Source organism: Macrobrachium nipponense, chromosome 4 (assembly GCF_015104395.2).
Source record: "Macrobrachium nipponense isolate FS-2020 chromosome 4, ASM1510439v2, whole genome shotgun sequence".
Classification (NCBI taxonomy): domain Eukaryota; kingdom Metazoa; phylum Arthropoda; class Malacostraca; order Decapoda; family Palaemonidae; genus Macrobrachium; species Macrobrachium nipponense.
The window spans coordinates 117,465,293-117,483,745 of record NC_061100.1 but is presented as its reverse complement, the minus strand read 5'-3'; the positions used below and the strand labels follow the sequence as shown (position 1 = coordinate 117,483,745).

Below are 18,453 nucleotides of genomic sequence, written 5' to 3'. Positions count from 1 at the left end.
GGAATCTCAAAAGCTGAATAATGGGTAATGAGTTGTCATCATCAGAATCTCAAAGGGTTAATGAGACTCAGTCCAGTCTGTTTCTCTTCATTACAATTACTGATGCTGGAGACGAAGTAGGCAACAGTAATGAAGTAAATCAGAAAAGAAAATATAATGTTGCAATCTAAGAATTCTTCATATCTGTAAACAGCTGATAAACCAAAACAATAACAACTAGCCTTTCGTCCTTAATCCCCACGTCCGATAGAACACCGTATCGGCACTCAAGGACAATATCTTCATTTTCGTGATTGCGCATAGTTTTTGAACAAAATTGTTATAAAGCTGACTCAGCATAATTTAATGATAAAAATAGCCACGTGAGTATGTGGCGTTTATTATAAATTTACTGGAAAAGCAAGAACACAGAAACTTTAGATCTACCCCGGTGAGTTTTACGCAAGGTAAGAGAGCTTGCTTAGGACACTTAAACTTCATAAAGTATGGAAAAATAGTTTTGCCCAAAAGTCAACAGATTTGCCAGATTCAGAGGGAAATTAGAGATACTTATCCTGAAAACCACGGGCCCCCCCTGGTTTGGTAACTAGTAGCTAGGGTAAAAAAACGCAGGGTACAAAGTGGACCATGTACGATCAACGTGAACAATCCCAAAAAAAGTACATTATAACGCGTCCTGACATCGGAGATGGGCATCAGTCGCGACTTGTTGGTGAGAAACCGAGCTAAAGACCTCTACTCTCCTTTCGAAGTAAGTATTTTTTCCAAAGTTAGAAATTAACGCCAAATTTAAAGCATTAAACAGAGGGTAGTGAAAAGGGTGTCCAACGCAGTGCAAATCTCACCAAAACGCTTACGGAATTTTTACTTATGCTTGAATATTTTAAAAGATTGATGCCATCTCGATGTTTGCGGAGTCGCTTGTGTCAACAAACTTTCCATTTCCTGTGATAAATCCGCACACCGCTTGTACCCACAGACGCTGGGGCACTTTCATCACAACAATCGGAAAACGGTTTCTCATCGGCTTGTTTGTTAGTAACTAAACAACTGTTTTGGTAGAAGAAGACGACGAAGAGTGCACTTCGATCATTTTTTAAATACAGTAAATAGTAAAGCATCAATATTTTACATATTTATGATGATTAATTTGAAAATATTCGTTATTGAAAAAGTAACTCGATTCTGACTCAAATTTAAGTAATTATTTTTTGGAATTAGAACGTTCTTTTAAGTCCTGTATTATGACGTCACGACATCTTGACTTTCGTACCTATTGTAAATAATTACTTTACTCAACTTTCTTGCAGAACAGTTTACCAGTTATTCATGCAGATTATCAGCTCTTCATGTAATTGGTATAATCGTAATGCGCATATATATCTTTATTATTTACTTTTTGGATATATGAAAATGTTTTATTGCCGGATTATCGCCGTAGTGTGACACAATGGTTTTCGGTCCTTGGGCCTCTGTTTTCGCACCATAAGAAATTATGGGGCCGAATTTGCAATGACCAGAAAGTCGTTAAAAGAGGAAAGTTTGCATTGAGGGGCATATGTTTTGATTGAGAAAAATACAAATTTATTCTATAGCTAGCTTGTAAAAAATACTTGATTACAAAATCTTGATTGACAACTAAGCAGCATACCTACTATGGGTTTCAGAGACAGTGCAAGCACATTTTGGGGCAATACCTATTTCTGTAACGAAAACTCATATCAGAACGAGATTTTGCTATAGTGCATTACACCCAGTGCCGTAATTTATAAAGGTATCGTGAATCACTAATCGTAAAGAATAACGACACTTGTCCTTGTATCAAGAGACAAAAACTTCATTATCCAGAAATGGATACGAACACGAGTAAAAAGCTCCACCTACCCCCCCCCCCCCCCCAACGCCACCCCTGTCCTTCTTCCTTCGCCTTCCTTTCTCTCTCTCTCTCTCTCTCTCTCTCTCTCTCTCTCTCTCTCTCTCTCTCTCTCTGTTGCCAATTGGTATGTGTTCACCCTCCAAACTGGGTATAAGACTACACACAAAACGTTGAAATTGGTGAAATTAGGCTATGTATTGGAAGTATATATACATAAATATTAAAGCAATTTTATCATTATTGCATTACTATGACAACTAGAATTCATGGAAACAGTTCATAATAATGAATCGGTGTATGTGTGAAGCCTCCACTAATGTGGCAACGATGATTTTGCCATTCTTAGCATGCAAACATTAAAGGTTACATTTATTTCTGGCATACGGTTATTAAAGAAATTCAAAATACTAATATAGACTGAAATCAATGAAAAGTGCTAGCAAAAAAAAAAAAAAAATGTATATAATCCACTTATCCGTAGTTGTTCCTCTATGGTTTTCGGCAGCCAGATGAACGAAAACGTTAGAAACCTTTGATTGTATCTACTTTAGAAATATCTGTAATTTTTTGGGCAATTTGATTGCAAAAAAGGGATAATATACATTTATTAAATTAAAATTTGTAAATAACAAAGTAAATTTGAACTAAATAATGAGTAAACAATTTAGGGAATAAAACTTTGCAGTTTCGTTGTCTGCTGTTCGTAACTGTGTTTGTGGCGCGCGCTTAGGAACCAGGAACAGCAACTTGTTTAAAGTGCAATGTGGAGTGAATTGAGACCAAAATGTGTATAATAACAATCAAATAAGCACTGTGGAGTTTCAGTTGTGATGGCAGTAAGGATAAAAACCACCGATTACAAGGTAAGAGTGAATTCAGTTCAAACCATGACCCCGGGAATAGAAAGTTTCATACTTTCAGTAATATAGGCAACTAAATGTTGTTTTATTGTGCTGATTACAACTGCAATCTTGAGTAAGATCAATAAACGTTACATACATACGCTAACATTTTTCAATTGATTGCTGGGAAGGCTGGGAAAGATGATTGTCGTCACTGATCAGAACCTGTACATCCCACGGTAGCCGCCATATTGGATTTCAAAACTGCCTTGAAAACATATTTTACGAAGAGCGTCACATACTTATTTTAGTTCGTATGGGGCTTTCATATATCACATTATGTTGACGAAACTTCAATCTTTTGAATGGTATGCTTGGAGTTGTAATTGTATTCTTGTTTCACCATTTAAATATCAAGTGAATAAGACCTGTCCACTGTGATAAGGGTTGGTAGTCGCTGGTGTTTCCCCTAGCTACTTAGCCTACTAGCCTACTTAAGTTAGGTACTACCACTGTATGTGATAAATGGGCACCATGTTTGCTACCTGCCATCCCATTTTGGGGGTTAAATATGAAAATATAAATAAAGGATGATAAATAGGGGGAAACACCGCAGTGGAGCCATCGTCATCGCGTGGCTCAGCTTTATTCACTTGATATTTAAATGGTGAGACAAGAATACAATTACATCTTTAAGCATACCATTCAAATGATTGAAGTTTCGTCAACATAATTTGATATATGAAAGCGCCATATGAACTAAAATAAGCACGAGATGTCTTCATAAAATAGGGTAAACAATCATGGACAATCCACCATCATCACGCTGGCCGGGTCTTATTTACTCGATATTTAATTGGTGAAACAAGAATACATTTACAACTCTAAGCATACCATTCAAAAGATTGAAGTTTCGTCAATATAATGTGATATATGAAAGCCCCATACGAACTAAAATAAGCATGTGACGCTCTTCGTAAAATATGTTTTCAAGGCAGTTTTGAAATCCAATATGGCGGCGGTGATGTAGCTGGCCGGTATAATCACGGACTGTCTGCCATCTTTCCCAGCCTTCCCAGCACTCATTTGAACAATGTTAGAGTATATATGTAACGTTTATTGATCTTACTCAAGATTGCAGTTGTAATCAGCACAATAAAACAACATTTTGTTGCCTATATTAGTGAAAGTATGAAACTTGTTATTCCTGGGGTCATGGTTTGAACTGAATTCATTTTTACCTTGTAATTGGTGGTTTTATCCTTACTGCCATTACAACTGAAACTCCACAGTGCTTATTTGATTGTAATTATACACATTTTGGTCTTAAGTCACTCCACATTGCACTTGAACCATGTTGCTGTTCCTGGTTCCTAAGCGCTCACTCAACAAACACAGTTACGAGCAGCAGCAGACGACACTGTTTATGATGTGCAAAGCTTTATTCCCTTAATTGTTTACTTTACTCATTATTTAGTTTAACTTTACTTTGTTATCTCAAAATGTTTATGTAATTCATGTCTATTATCCCTTTTTTGCAACCAAATTACCCCGAAAAATTACAGATATTTCTAAAGTAGATACAATCCAATGTTTCTAACCTTGTCGTACATCTGGCTGCCGAAAACCATCATGGAGCAGATGACGATTAGTGGATTATTATTATTATTTTTTTTTGCTAGCACTTTTCATTGATTTAAGTCTATACTATTAGTATTTTGATTTTTTTAATAACTGCATGCCAGAAATAAATGTAACCTTTAATGTTTGCATGCTAAGAATGGCAAAATCATCACTGCCACATTAGTGGAGCTTTACACATACGCCGATGCATTATCATAAACTGTTTCCATGAATTCTAATTGTCATAGTAATGCTATAATGATAAAATTGCTTTAATATTTATGTATATATATAGTTTCAATACATAGGCTAATTTCACCAATTTCCACGTTTTATGTAAGTCTTATACCCAGTTTGGAGGGTGAACACATACCAATTGGCAACAGAGAGAGAGAGAGAAAGGAAGGTGAAGGAAGGAAGAAGGACAGGGGTGGCAGTGGAGGTTGGGGGAGAGGGTAGGTGGAGCTTTTTACGCATGTTCGTATCCATTTCTGGATAATGGAGTTTTTGGTCTCTTGGTACAAGGACAAGTGTCGTTATTCTTTACGATTAGTGATTCACGATACCATTATAAGTTACGGCACTGGGTGTAATACACTATAGCAAAATCTTGTTCTGATACGAGTGTTCGTTACAGAAATATTGCCAAAAAACGTGCTTGCACTGTTTTTGAAACCCATAGGTAGTAGGTATGCTGCTTAGTTGTCAATCAAGTTTTTTGTAATCAAGTATTTTTTACAAGCTAGCCTTTGTGTAAATTTGTATTCTTCTCAATCAAAACATATGCCCCTCAATGCAAACTTTCCTCTTTTAACGACTTCTGGTCATTGCAAATTCGCCCCCATTAATTTCTTATGGTGCGAAAACAGACAGAGGCCCAGGGAGCGAAAGCGATTGGGTCACACTACTGCGGTAATCCGGCAGCAAAACATCTTCATATATCCAAAAAGTAAATAATAAAGATATATATGCGCATTACGATTATAACAATTACATGAATAACTGATAACAATATGCATGAATAACTGGTAAACTGTGCAAGAAAGTTGAGTATAGCAATTCATTTACAATAGGTACAAAAGTCAAGATGTTTTGTGACGTCATAATACAGGACTTAAAAGAACATTCTAATTCCAAAGAATAATTACTTAAATTTGAGTCAGTATCTAGTTACGTTTTCAATAACGAATATTTTCAAATTAATCATCATAAATTTGTAAAATAGTGATGTTTTACTATTTATTTAAATAATTATCTAGTGCACGCTTTGTTGTCTTCTTTTACCAAAACAGTAGTTTCCTTAAAAACGTTATGGTTAGGGACCGTGTTCTGATTGTTGTGATGAAAGTACCCCAGCGTCTATGGGTTCAAGTGGTGTGCGGATTTATCACAGGAAATGGAAAGTTTGTTGACACAAGCGACCCCCGCAAACATCGAGATGGCGTCAATCTTCTAAAATATTTAAGCGTAAGTAAAAATTTCGAAAGCGTTTTGGTGAGATTTGCACTGCGTTGGCCACCCTTTTCACTACCCTCTGTTTAAAGCTTTAAATTTGGCCTTTATTTCTAACTTTGGAGAAAATACTTACTTCGAAAAGAGAGTAGAGGTCTTTAGCTCCGTGTCTACCAACAAGAAGTCGTGACTGATGCCCATCTTCGGTGTCAGGATGCGTTATAAGTACTTTTTCGGAGGTTGGCATGCCGTGACCGTCGGTGTGTTGAGCCCAGTCCATGCGGTTGTTTACCCTATGTTTTCAAGGCAGTTTTGAAATCCAATATGGCGACAACCGCGTGACGTGCCATTCATGACCACAGCCAAGCCACCATCTTTCCCAGCCTTCCCAGCACTCATTTGAGCAATGTTAGCATATATATGTAATGTTTATTGATCTTATCTTACTCAAGATTGCAGTAGTAATCAGCACAATAAAACAACATTTTGTTGCCTATACTATTAGTGAAAGTATGAAACTTCTTATTCCTGGGTCATGGTTTAAACTGAAATTCTTTTTTTACCTTGTAATTGGCAGTTTTATCCTGACTATCATCACAACTGAAACTCCACAGTGCTTATTTGATTGTAATTATACATGTTTTAGTCTTAATTCACTCCAAATTACAGTGGTCCCCAGGTATTCACGGGGGATGCGTACCAGACCCCCCCGTGAATAGTTAGAACCCGCGAATGTGTGGAACCCCTATGAAAATGCTAAAAACAGCCTATTTTGTTAGTTAAAACTCAAGAAAAAACACCAAAAATTTTCATACTTGGTTTTTTTAATAGTTTTATCACAAAAAGTGCATTTTATGATGAAATTCATCAAAAAAAACCAGGAATTTGTGAATATTTATCATAGAAAAATACCGCGAATGCGCGAACTTTCCACGAATAATGCGGGGAAACGTTCCCCAGAGAAATCCACGAATGTGTGAGTCCGCGAATCTGGAGAACGCGAATACGTGGGGTCCACTGTACACTTGAACTACGTTGCGGTTCCTGGTTTGTAAGCGCTCACTCCACAAACACAGTTACGGGCAGCACAAGAGTACTCAGTTTATGAGGTGCAAAGCTTTATTCCTTTAATTGTTTACTTTACTTATTATTTAGTTTAACTTTACTTTGTTACTTCAAAATGTATATTTAATTCATGTCTATGATCCCTTTTTTGCAACCAAATTTACCCCGAAAAATTACAGATATTTCTGAAGTACATACAAGCAGACTACGGCGAAATGACTCATCGTTGCCAATCTACTGGAGCTTCACACATACGCTGATGCATTTACAAACTGTTTCCATGAATTCTAGTTGTCATAGTAATGCAATAATAATAAAATTGCTCATAATATATATATATACTTCAAATAGATATGCTAATTTCATTTATTCCCCAGTTTTGTGCAAGTTTTATACCCAGTTTGGAGGGTAAACACATACCAATTGGCAACACTGATAAACAATTGAAGAGTGCAAACAACGCCGTAGGTACCGTTCACAAGCAAAACTGTTGATACTTGAGTCAGGAATCTATTTACAGTAGTACCTCGAGATACGAAATTAATCTGTTCCGAGGTGCCCTTCGTATCATGAGGTTTTCGTATCTTGGACCACATTTTACATGTAAAATGGCTAATCCGTTCCAAGCCCTCCAAAAGCACCCCAGTAAATTATATTTCCAGGCCTACAACACATGTTCTAGGGTTACGACGCCGATCCGACGGAAGAAATATGACTTCAAAAGGCAAGATACTGTACATACTTGAGTAATATTCAACTGCATGTAATGTTCAACCCCATTTTTACTACATATATTAGGACTTTAGCATATGTCCCTTAGCAATAAGCCTAGCCTATGTTAGCAGTTGCTACTGTAGCCTAGTCTATGATTCTGACATCTAAACCTAAGAAGCTAAAAGCTTAGAATATGCCAATAAAATGTATAAATAATCAGTATGTACTCATTTCAAATAATTATTAATTAATCATTAACTATAATACACAAACAAACAAAAAAAAAACCTTCCAATCGATTGTTTACATTCAGCTCTTACGATTACCGAACGAACGCCAAGCAATCACTTTTCCTAGGACACAGTAAGCCATAAATTTTCATTAGTATCTCTCTTCAACTAATGAAACTACCAAACAGTATAATAACCTTCATTTCTATTCTTTATTCTATCTTTACCTAATGGAGATATTGAGTTACTGACAGCTATAATGAAACATATATGTACCGTAATGTTAAAACAGAAGAAGAATTCTAAAAAATACGTATTTGTTGGCTTCCATGATAGCAGTCTGATTTTTTTTTTATTTTATGATATCTAATTCACAATTTTTTATTAAATGTATTGCATGTACTCATTTCAAATAATTATTAAGTAACCATTAACTATAATAAACAAACAAAACAAAAAAAGCTTCCAAACTTCTGTTTACATCCAGCACTTCGAGTATCGAACGATCGCCAAGCAATCACTTTTCCTAGTACACAGTAAGTCATAAATTTTCATTATCTCTCTTCAACTACTGAAACTACCAAACAGTATAATAACCATTCATTACTATTCTTTATTCTATCTTTACCTAATGTTTTTTTTTATTAAATGTATTGCATGAATAAGTTTTTCAATTTACAGCATCCTTTTACCAATAGAATACTTAAAGCACAAGTGGTAGATGCTAACCAATAGGAGAGCAGGATCTTATGGGGTGACTAGCATCAGGAACCAATGGGAGAGCGGGAGGATGGTGGCGAGTTTACTCAGTTGGCGGCGCGGGAGTTTTAAAATTGTTCTCGGTGGTCCGGGCGAATCTCGGGACTTTACAGCAACAACCTTTCGTATTTTGAAAACTTTTCGTATGTAGAGCTTCAATTACAGGTGATGATAAATGAGGAGATCTATCAATCAGTGTTTTTATTCAAACATTATCGCTGACATTTCAAGGTCTATCAATTAGTGTTTTTATTCAGACATTATTACTGACATTTTAAACAGAAAATTATTCTTCAAGTTTTAAGGAAAATTACATTCATTACTTAAAAAGAAACAAATCTTACATCATTCTTTGGCAAATTTCTGGCTTGATTTGATCTTTACTAAGTATATTCAATAACAGGTAATGATAAATCAGGTTAATCAATGACATTGTTTTTATTCAGACATTATTTATTTCTGACATTTTAAATAAAAATTAGTCTCTAATTTTTAAGGAAAATTGTAATAATTACGTAAAAAAAAGAAATGCTAAAAGAGGGACATTAGGGTGTCCCCCCAAGACTGCAATTTTTTTGGGGATAAAGAGTCAAAAAGAGGGACTGTCCCCCTCAAAGGGGGACGTATGGTCACCATAGTCATGGAGGTAGTGTGCACTGCGTATGGCCAGACTTTTCATTACCCTCTGTTTAATCTTAAAATATGGCCTTAATTTCTAACTTTGGAGAAAATACTTACTTCGAAAGGATAGTAGAGGTTTTGAGCTCCTCTTCTCACTACCAACAACTCATGACTGATGACCATCTCCAGTGTCAGGGCATGTTAAAGTACTTTTTCGGAGGGTGGCCTCAAATGCGGTAGTCAGTGGGTCGGCTAGTCCAGTCGATTGTTTACCCTATATCATTAATATAAGCAAAAGAAGTAAACAATAAAAAAACCAGGAAGTAGGGTAAACAATCGAATGGACTACCTGCGTCTATCTTACCCACTCGTTGACCCACCTTCCAGAAAAAGTACTTTAACACGTCCTGACACCGGGGATAGACACCAGTCACAAGCCATCGTCTGTGGAAGCAACATCTTAAGACTTCTACTTTCCTCTCTAAGTGTTTTCTCCCAAATTACAAAATAATGCCACAATTTAAGATTAAACAGAGGTTAAGGGGACCGTCCGCTGTGTTGTGTATTTTTTTTTTTTTTATTATACAAAATACATAATTTCCATATATGTTTTAGATATACAGGCAGTCCCCGGGTTACGACGGGGGTTCCGTTCTTGAGACGCGTCGTAAGCCGAAAATCGTCGTAAGCCGGAACGACGCTTGGAAATATGTCTTAAACTAATAAAAAGTTATAAAAACCTTACTTGTAATCCTTTGGTTACACTACATGTTGTTTCCTGTAGTTTTATGTACAACCTGGAGTTATTTTCATAAAAGAATGCTGGTTCTTGAAGGTAAAAACTATTGTAATCCTCTGGTGACACTACATTCTTGAAGTTTTATGTACAACCTGGAGTGATTTTGCCACATCTTGAGGGCTACAAGAACAGCTGATTACTATTTACGTATCATATAGACTAATTAAAGTAAACGTATCTTTAAATAGGCTTATATATTAGTATCAACAAAACATTTCCTGCTATGAGTCAGAGGCCGTTTAATGAAACGAACACTTCTCTGTCCTATCTGTTCAGAAAATAAATGTTACGTCAATCCCCGAGACGGTGACCATTGTTGCCAATGCGTTCTCTCTCTCTCTCTCTCTCTCTGATCAAATTACACTGGAACTTTGACATACGATTGCCCTAATATACGAATGTTTTGAGATACAACAGAAAATTTGCGAAAATATAAGCTTTGATATACAACGAAATATTTGAGATACGATTTTGCGATGAGTGTTAGTTGTATAGGCGACCGATAAATGGCGTTCAGTCTGTTTTGTTTGTTGGTGCTGCAGGTTAACACGTCGTTGTTTAGTTCGTTGTATTTGCGCCTATTTTTCGTGTTATTTTGTCTATTTTATTATTAACCATGGGTCTCAAAGCTAAAGACAAAGCAGGTGATAAGAAAAAACCCAAGAAAATGATTTCGATGGAAGCAAAACATGAAATTATAGCAAAGCATAAAACCTTCCAAAGGCATCACCATTATTTCTAAACTACAAACTGATTAAATAAAAAAATAAAAATTAGTTTAGCAATGTTATTTCATTTGTGTTTATTACGTAGTTATTAGTGTACATACGTAAATAAAAAGAGAACAAATCGTTCCCTGCCACCCTTCCCTACCTCTTCCCCCTGCTGGCCTCACGTCATCTTTCGTTGTGGTAAGTAAAATTCCTTTCTTTTTTTTAATTGATTTTATTAACATTTATTATCATTTATCACATTGCTATGTTATTTTATCATTATGTGTGTTATTACTCGTTTATTTGTGTATAAATTGTGTATATTATATGTAATTTAGCTGTGTTTAGGTGTGGTTTCATACCGCTAGAACGGATTAATACATATTACATTATTTTAAATGGGAAAAAAATGCTTTGAGATACAACTGTTTTGATATACGACGATGGTAACGGAACAAATTAAATTCGTATGTCAAGGTTCCAGTGTACTGGATAATGTCTCTCTTTGGATACTTCGATTTTGCCAAATCTTGAGGGCTACAAGAACAGTTGATTACTATTTACGTATCATATAGACTAATTAAAGTAAACGTATCTTTAAATAGGCTTATATTATTAGTATCAACAAAACATTTACTGGCATGAGTCAGAGGCCGTTTAAACGAAACGAACCCACTTCTCTGTCCTTACTCGGAGCGTCGGAAGACGCCCCTCCTCCTCTCTCCTCTCTCTCTCTCTCTCTCTCTCTCTCTCATCTCTCTCTCTCGCTTCTCTTCTCTCTTCTCCTCTCTCTTCTTTCCTCTCTCTCTCTCTCTCTCTCTCTCTCATTATAATCTAACCAGAAACTTCGTTTTGTTATTATTACTGGAAACAAGCAATGATTTTTTTCATTATTTGTGCTTTTGGACTGTTATATGTAAACTTTGCGCACCGCAAGCTAGTATGTATTCATTCGCTCGGAAACTAGTTCCGCATATGAGGCGTCACTAAAAAACATAGAAAAATACGACATAAAAAGTGTCGAAAATCATCATAACCTCAAAATTTTTGTTGTAATCTAACCAGAAACTTATTTTTATTAATATACTGTGCTAAACTATAAAGGAGTTTTATCATAGTATGAGTTTTTTAAAAGCGTCGTTAACTCGGAGCGTCGGAAGCGTCAGCGTCGGAAGCGTCAGCGTCGTAACCTCGGAACAAGCGTCGTAACCCAGGATGGATTTTTCCATTGAATATTTAAGAAAAAGCGTCGTAACCTCGGAACGTCGTAAGCCGGAACCGTCGTAACCCGGGGACCGCCTGTATATGATACCTTCATCATACAAAAATTTCAAGTCATATGAGCAAAAACTTTTAGTTTTATTAGAAAAAATTATAATTAAAAAAAAAAATTTAGGTAGCTATTTCTCCGCTAATATGACATCAGTTGTATTGAAAATCATACCATAAAAACTACTTTGTATACGGAATAATCTTGTGTGAACAGAATTCTGATTTTTAATTTTATTTATGAATTTTTTTTAAAATTTTTTTGTCTAGACTCAAAAAAATCGTAAAAAATCTGAAAGAAAGAAAGAAAAAATTGCCTCACAAGGAATTATGGGATTTTTATTCCTCTTTCCAATGATATCTTTCTCTCTAAAATTGGATAATAAATAACCGAGTAATAGCCACCAACATGCGAATAAGTATGTTTCTGGGCTCAGCCTGTGTCGCTCCGTGAAATGTCCCTTTGATACTCATTTCTAAAATATAAATATTACTATATATACCAGAGAAAAAAGAGAAACGATAGTGCCAGAATATTCTGGCTCGCTCACCTTTTAATAAAAGGTGTCTGTATAGTAAAAAGGGCGAGTGGAAACCACTACCATAGGTCCCTTGCCATTTAGCCTCTTCTTCCTTCAAAATCCCTCGTTTACAGAGGAGCCGGACCAAGGCCCCGCTACCCGCCACTACTTTGGTCCGCGTCTTTGTTTTCACTCCTTTCGATAGCATTGTCGGCGCCACACGCGTTTTTACTTTGTGCTGTGTTTCGCCAGAATCCTATCTTTTTTCTTTACCGAGATGGACCAACAAGCTTCTGCATCCAAGTTAAGCACTGCTATAAATGTTTTAGATCCATTTATGATGATCTTTGACGTTTTAACTGTGTTTTTTGAGTTTTAGAGGCTCGGTAGTGAGAGCATCATCGTTCCCGCTCCGTCTTCTTCCGACTCATCGACTGCATGGCGGTTTTGCGTGCACCATTTGGTCCCTCATACCAATTGGGCTCGGTTTAATGTTAAGCAGTATATTATACATTGTATTACAAGCAGTTAGCTTTGTTATTTTATATCCTAGCCCTTCCATGGGGGTTTCTGCTCCGACCGCATGTTTCGGATCTTAGCCTAGCCTATTCAGATCACGATTCCCTGGTATTAGGAGTTATTAGGCCCTCGTGCCCTTACGTTAGGACCTTGTCCCTTCGTATTCTTTGTCCTATGGCTCCCTAGTTGCCTGCCCCCGATTCTTTTGGTACGGCATACTGACTAGCCGCTCTAGTCACTAGGCTAACACACCCAAATCTTCGGATTTGCGATTAGCCTATCTGCTCTAGGACAACCTCTTTCTCTTCTATTTTTATTTATTTCATTTCTCCCCCGTGTTAGGTCAGCTAGAATTTTATTATATATATATTTTATTATGTGTTGCTATGCTACGCGGCTTCAAGTTGGCCAGTAGGCCTTCTTCGGTCGGCTTGCCCTTCACACCGCGTGTCTGTTCACCCGGCTGGGAAGGTTTCCAGTTGGTTGGGTACGAGCCACCCTGCTACCGACCTCCCCCCCCACTTCCTCCCCTCACCTACCCGTTCACCCACCTCGGTGGCGTGACGACTCGCTCGCTACCCAGGTAGCCCACCCGAGTCTACGTAGAGTGGGGAGGGAGTAATGGGAAGGGAGGGGGATACACGGTGTGCGCTACTGAGGGCAGGGACACGTCCTACCCCCCAAGCCATGCTTGGCCACCAGGCCCGGGAAGACGGGATACCCCCCCCCCTCCCACCCTGCAGGTAGCGCTTCACCCCCCCCCCCCCCCTCGATGTCTGTTAGACCTTCTCCTCCCTCCCTGCTCCGGCGGCCTCGGGCTCCGTCTAACCCCGGACCTAACATTGGGAACGAGATACCTCAGACATAAGGCTTCGGCCTTCTCGTGGGAGATTTAATTTTGCATGTGTTTTAACATTTGTCATAGCATACATATAATATTAGGTTTCTTACGGTGGAGTTCCTACTCCACCGTCGTAATTGTCACCCGGTTACGTCACTCCTCATCCTGTTTCTATCTTTGATTGTTACTTACTCCAGCGTCTGGGGACATTTTGAGTTCATTAATCTGTTAAGATTCTACTCCGGCCCCGCTGGAGTTCTATTGAAGTCAGATTCCCCTTGGCCCACTCGTGACATCACGTTAAGGTATACAGGCCCCGGAGTTGATCGTGACAGGGTGACACTTATTGAATACCTATCTATTATATATATATTTATATATATAATTTCATAGATATATGTACGTGCTACCGCCGGAGTTACTCTGGCAGTAGTATCATACCTCACAACCACAGAGTTATTCCGAAGGTTGTTGATGATACTCATGTATCATTTAACTTACAGGTTACCTGTTGTCAAGAGGAGGGCTGCAACGCAGTTCTTCAGGACCCCTGCGGCCATGAGGTGTGCCGATCCCACGCCGGATGTGCGGTGAGAGTGGAGGACTTCACCGTCTGGCACCATGAGAACTGCTCTGTGTGCTACATTCTTGTGAATGAAGCCTCCGCCGAGGTATGTTACATTCCAGCCTGTATTTAATGATACAATGAGATTCATTAAATTATGTTCTTGATTTTGTACTAAGTTAAGTCTGTCTCTAGTGCTAAGTACTGACGCTAACCTCTCTTACAGAGCTTGGAAGAGGTGCGAACTGCGGCTCTGACCACCCTGAAGACCTGGTCGGAGGGTTCGGAAGGAACTCTCCCAAGGGCCGACCCTACATCCTGGCCCAGGACATGTCCTCCCTCATCTTCCCCGGAGCGAAGAGGGGCTCAGCGGTGGACCCGGGGGTAGCTGCACCCCTGATTGCCAAAATCCAGGCCTTGGTTGCACTTCCGGAGGACGGAGGCGACGAGGTTGCGGCCCACGACTTGGACTTAGAGCCCATGGCTGTTGACGTCATGGGCAATGGTAAGGGTGTTGGTGAGGCAGATCCTGTAGGGGCTCAGGGGCTTTCCTTGAGCCCTTCCTTAACTTCTACTCCCACTACTTCCACTTCCTTCCGGGGTTTCACTGAGAAGCCTAGGTCAGTCAGGCCAAAGTCTTCTCCAGCGATCCCAAAGTTAAATCTTCTACTAGCTTCAAACCAAGGTCCAAGACCCTGCCAAAGAAGACTAGTTCTAGCCTTGTCACTAAGTCGCCGGCTCACCATCCCGGGGCGGACAAGGCAAAAGCTATTCCCTCTGCCAAAGTGCCCAAGCATAGACCTCGCAAGGAGAAAGCCCAGTCTTCCTCCTTTGACCCTGATGCATTCTCTTCTAGCATCTTGCAGCAGGCAGGCAACGTTGTCAGGAACTTGGTCCAGACCAAGTTCCAGGAGATGTTTGCCCAACTCTCAAATACAGTAGAGGCATCGGGCCAGTCAATCCAATCCCTGTCGGAGAGGGTGGCGGCCCAAGAGAACGCTATGACTGGCATCCAGGACACCTTGGCGTCAGGGCATTCTCAGTCCGGCCAAGCAGCCCTACTCTCGCTTATGCCGGACTCATCTAACCTCCCTCCATTCAAACCTAACAATCCTTGGAGGATAGCGGCATAAGCTCCTTTCTCGGGGGGTATGCTGTCGATTGAAGGCTGTGGAACTCGAAGGCTTGAGGACTTCGAGTTCTACCCTGAAAATCTCCAACCTCCATTCATGGGTTATGTCCACCTAACTGACGCAGCCATGATGAGGGAGGATAAAGTCCCGAGAGAGACCGTAATCCTCCCCTGGGAACAGGCTCAACAGGCCTGGCTACGGAGCTTGGAGGAGTGGGAGTGTGAGAACACTCGGCTCACTGCCTTCAAGAGCCCCTTCACCATTTTCACAACAGTGGAGGGCACTCCACTACCTCTCACTTTTAAAGTGGTGGGGGCCACCTATCAGGCAGCTCTGAAAGACAAGCCCATGCCCCAGCTCTGGGAAACAGAGCCAACTTCTCTCTTAATTCCCGGATCTGAGAACTATTTTGAAGGAACAGCTCCTACCTTCGCCGTAGGTAAACTCAAGCCGGACTGCGCCATGGCACTGTTCAGCGAGAGGTTACCTAGACTCTCGGAGAGCCTTATTCAGACGGAATATGACGCCCGGACTAGGCTCAGCAGGTCCTTTCTCGGGGGGTATGCTGTCGATTGAAGGCTGTGGAACTCGAAGGCTTGAGGACTTCAGCGAGAGGTTACCTAGACTCTCGGAGAGCCTTATTCAGACGGAATATGACGCCCGGACTAGGCTCAGCAGGTCCTTTCTTGGGGGGTATGCTGTCGATTGAAGGCTGTGGAACTCGAAGGCTTGGCGGAAATGACGGCTCTTGTTTACGAACAAGAGCCGTTATTTAAAGTCATGGCTAAGTCACTACTGCATACAATGCAGTGCGACTTCTATGACTTTGTCATAGCATGGTGGAACTGCCATGAACCAAATAAATTGATCGCCTCATCCATATGGGGGACAGACCTCTTCCCCAACCCTGTGGTGACTGAGGTCTTATACGAGGCCTCCAAGGTAAACCAGAGCTTGAAGGTCCGGTGGGGTCTCGTTTCAAAAAGGAAACCCAAATCCACCGGATCCAACCCGAAATCAAAGAAGAAGCTTAGGAAGTTCCAGCTCTTCCAGGCCCCTCAGCAAGCTCTGATGAAGGCAGTCCCGGTACCTCAAGTATCACAGCAAACTGCGTCAAAAGCACAGCCGCAACAGCAGTTCGTGCTCTTGACACAGCCACCTCAGCAGCCCCAGGCGTCAACCTCCTTTGCTGTCTATCCGGCCTATAATGCGGCTTTTGAGGCCCAATCCTTTCAGCTGTTCAATAGGTTTGCCAGAGGTAGCCGAACCAGAGGCCCCTCCCGTTATAGAGGGGCCGGAAGGGCCGCCAGCAGGGGCAAAGGTTTCCAAGGAGCACGTGGTGGACGTCCATCGGCAAACCAATGAGAGCCCCAAGGTAGGAGGGAGGCTGTACCTTTTCTGTCACCGGTGGGGGTTCAGCAGCTGGGCTCAGAGCATTGTGACCAAAGGTCTGGGGTGGAGTTGGCTCCAAGGCCCTCCTCCACCCAACAACTTCTATCAAAGACCAACAGCAGAATTGATAGAGTATACCCAAGATCTTCTTCACAAAGGAGTAGTATCAAGGGTCAAGAACTTAAAGTTTCAAGGGCGCTTGTTCAGCGTGCCAAAGAAAGGCTCAGAAAAGCGAAGGATAATCCTAGACTTGTCCCATCTGAACTCATTCATTCTTTGTGACAAGTTCAGGATGCTGACCGTTTCGCAGGTACGGACCTTACTTCCCCGTGGGGCCGTCACAACCTCTATAGATCTTACAGATGCCTACTATCATGTTCCAATAGCCAGACACTTCCGCCCCTTTCTAGGCTTCAAGCTAGAAAGACAAGCTTACTCCTTCAGAGTAATGCCATTCTGGCTCAACATTGCACCCAGAATATTCACAAAGTTGGCGGAATCAGTCGTCCAAGAATTGAGGACGCAAGGAATAATGTTAGTAGCCTATCCAGACGATTGGCTCATATGGGCCGCAAGTGCCGAGGAATGCCACAAAGCTACGGTCAAGGTAATCCAGTTTCTGGAACGCTTAGGGTTTCAAATAAACAAACCAAGTCCAGGCTAACACCGGAATCACTCTTCCAGTGGTTAGGCCTACAATGGGACCTGGGATCTCATACTCTATCAATCCAACCGTTAAAAAGAAAAGAAATAGCTAAGTCCACGAGGCAATTTCTCAAGAACGCTCAGACATCTTGGAGGAACCAAGAAAGGATCTTGGGTTCACTCCAATTCGCTTCAGTTACGGACATTCTCTTGAAAGCCAGACTGAAGGACATAAACTGCGTCTGGCGTTCAAAAGCAAACCAGAGGTCTCTTGACAAATTAGCCTCCATCCCGGCGATGTTACGGAAGCGCCTCCATCCATGTACGGACGTCAAGAGTCTATCAAGAGCAGTACCCCTTCAGTTCCCCCCGCCGTCACTAGTGATTCACACAGACGCTTCACTAAGCGGCTGGGGCGGGTACTCACAGTACAAAAAGGTCCAGGGAACCTGGTCCCTACCATTCCACCAGCTACATATCAATGTACTGGAAGCCATGGCAGTGTTTCTCACTCTGAAAAGGCTTCGACCGTCCAAGAAGAGTCCCGTCAAACTAGTATTGGACAGTGCAGTGGTAGTCCACTGCATAAACAGAGGCGGATCCAAGTCAAGTCACCTGAATCATGTCATGATAGCCATTTTTGCCTTGGCAGACAGGAACAAATGGCACCTGTCAGCCACTCACCTAGCGGGTGTAAGGAATGTGGTAGCGGATGCCCTATCACGCTCCGCCCCGCTGGAATCTGAATGGACCTTAGACAAGGAGTTATTCAAATGGATCTGTCAAAAGGTTCCGGGGCTCTAGGTGGACCTCTTTGCAACGGAGTCGAATCACAAACTCCCTTGTTATGTGGCCCCCAACCTGGACCCTCTGG

At 40.6% G+C, this 18,453-nt stretch overlaps 1 protein-coding gene across 7 annotated transcripts in view; it reads left to right on the top strand.

Annotated features, from left to right (window-relative positions):
- Positions 1–213: 213 nt before the first annotated feature.
- The window catches only part of LOC135211092 (D-2-hydroxyglutarate dehydrogenase, mitochondrial-like), a 166,977-nt gene continuing 148,737 nt past the window's right edge, over positions 214–18,453 (top strand). For 2 of the 7 annotated variants that reach the window (XM_064244166.1, XM_064244167.1), the window contains exon 1: positions 215–446. Coding sequence is in view for 1 of the 7 variants with exons in the window: in XM_064244165.1 (XP_064100235.1) it covers positions 5,653–5,808 (156 nt within the window). In the remaining 6 variants the exon portion in view is untranslated. Of the gene's footprint in view, positions 447–5,637; positions 5,809–6,005; positions 6,202–18,453 lie in introns of those variants that run through there. The other 5 variants (XM_064244170.1, XM_064244168.1, XM_064244169.1 and 2 more) reach the window with 5 other exon arrangements.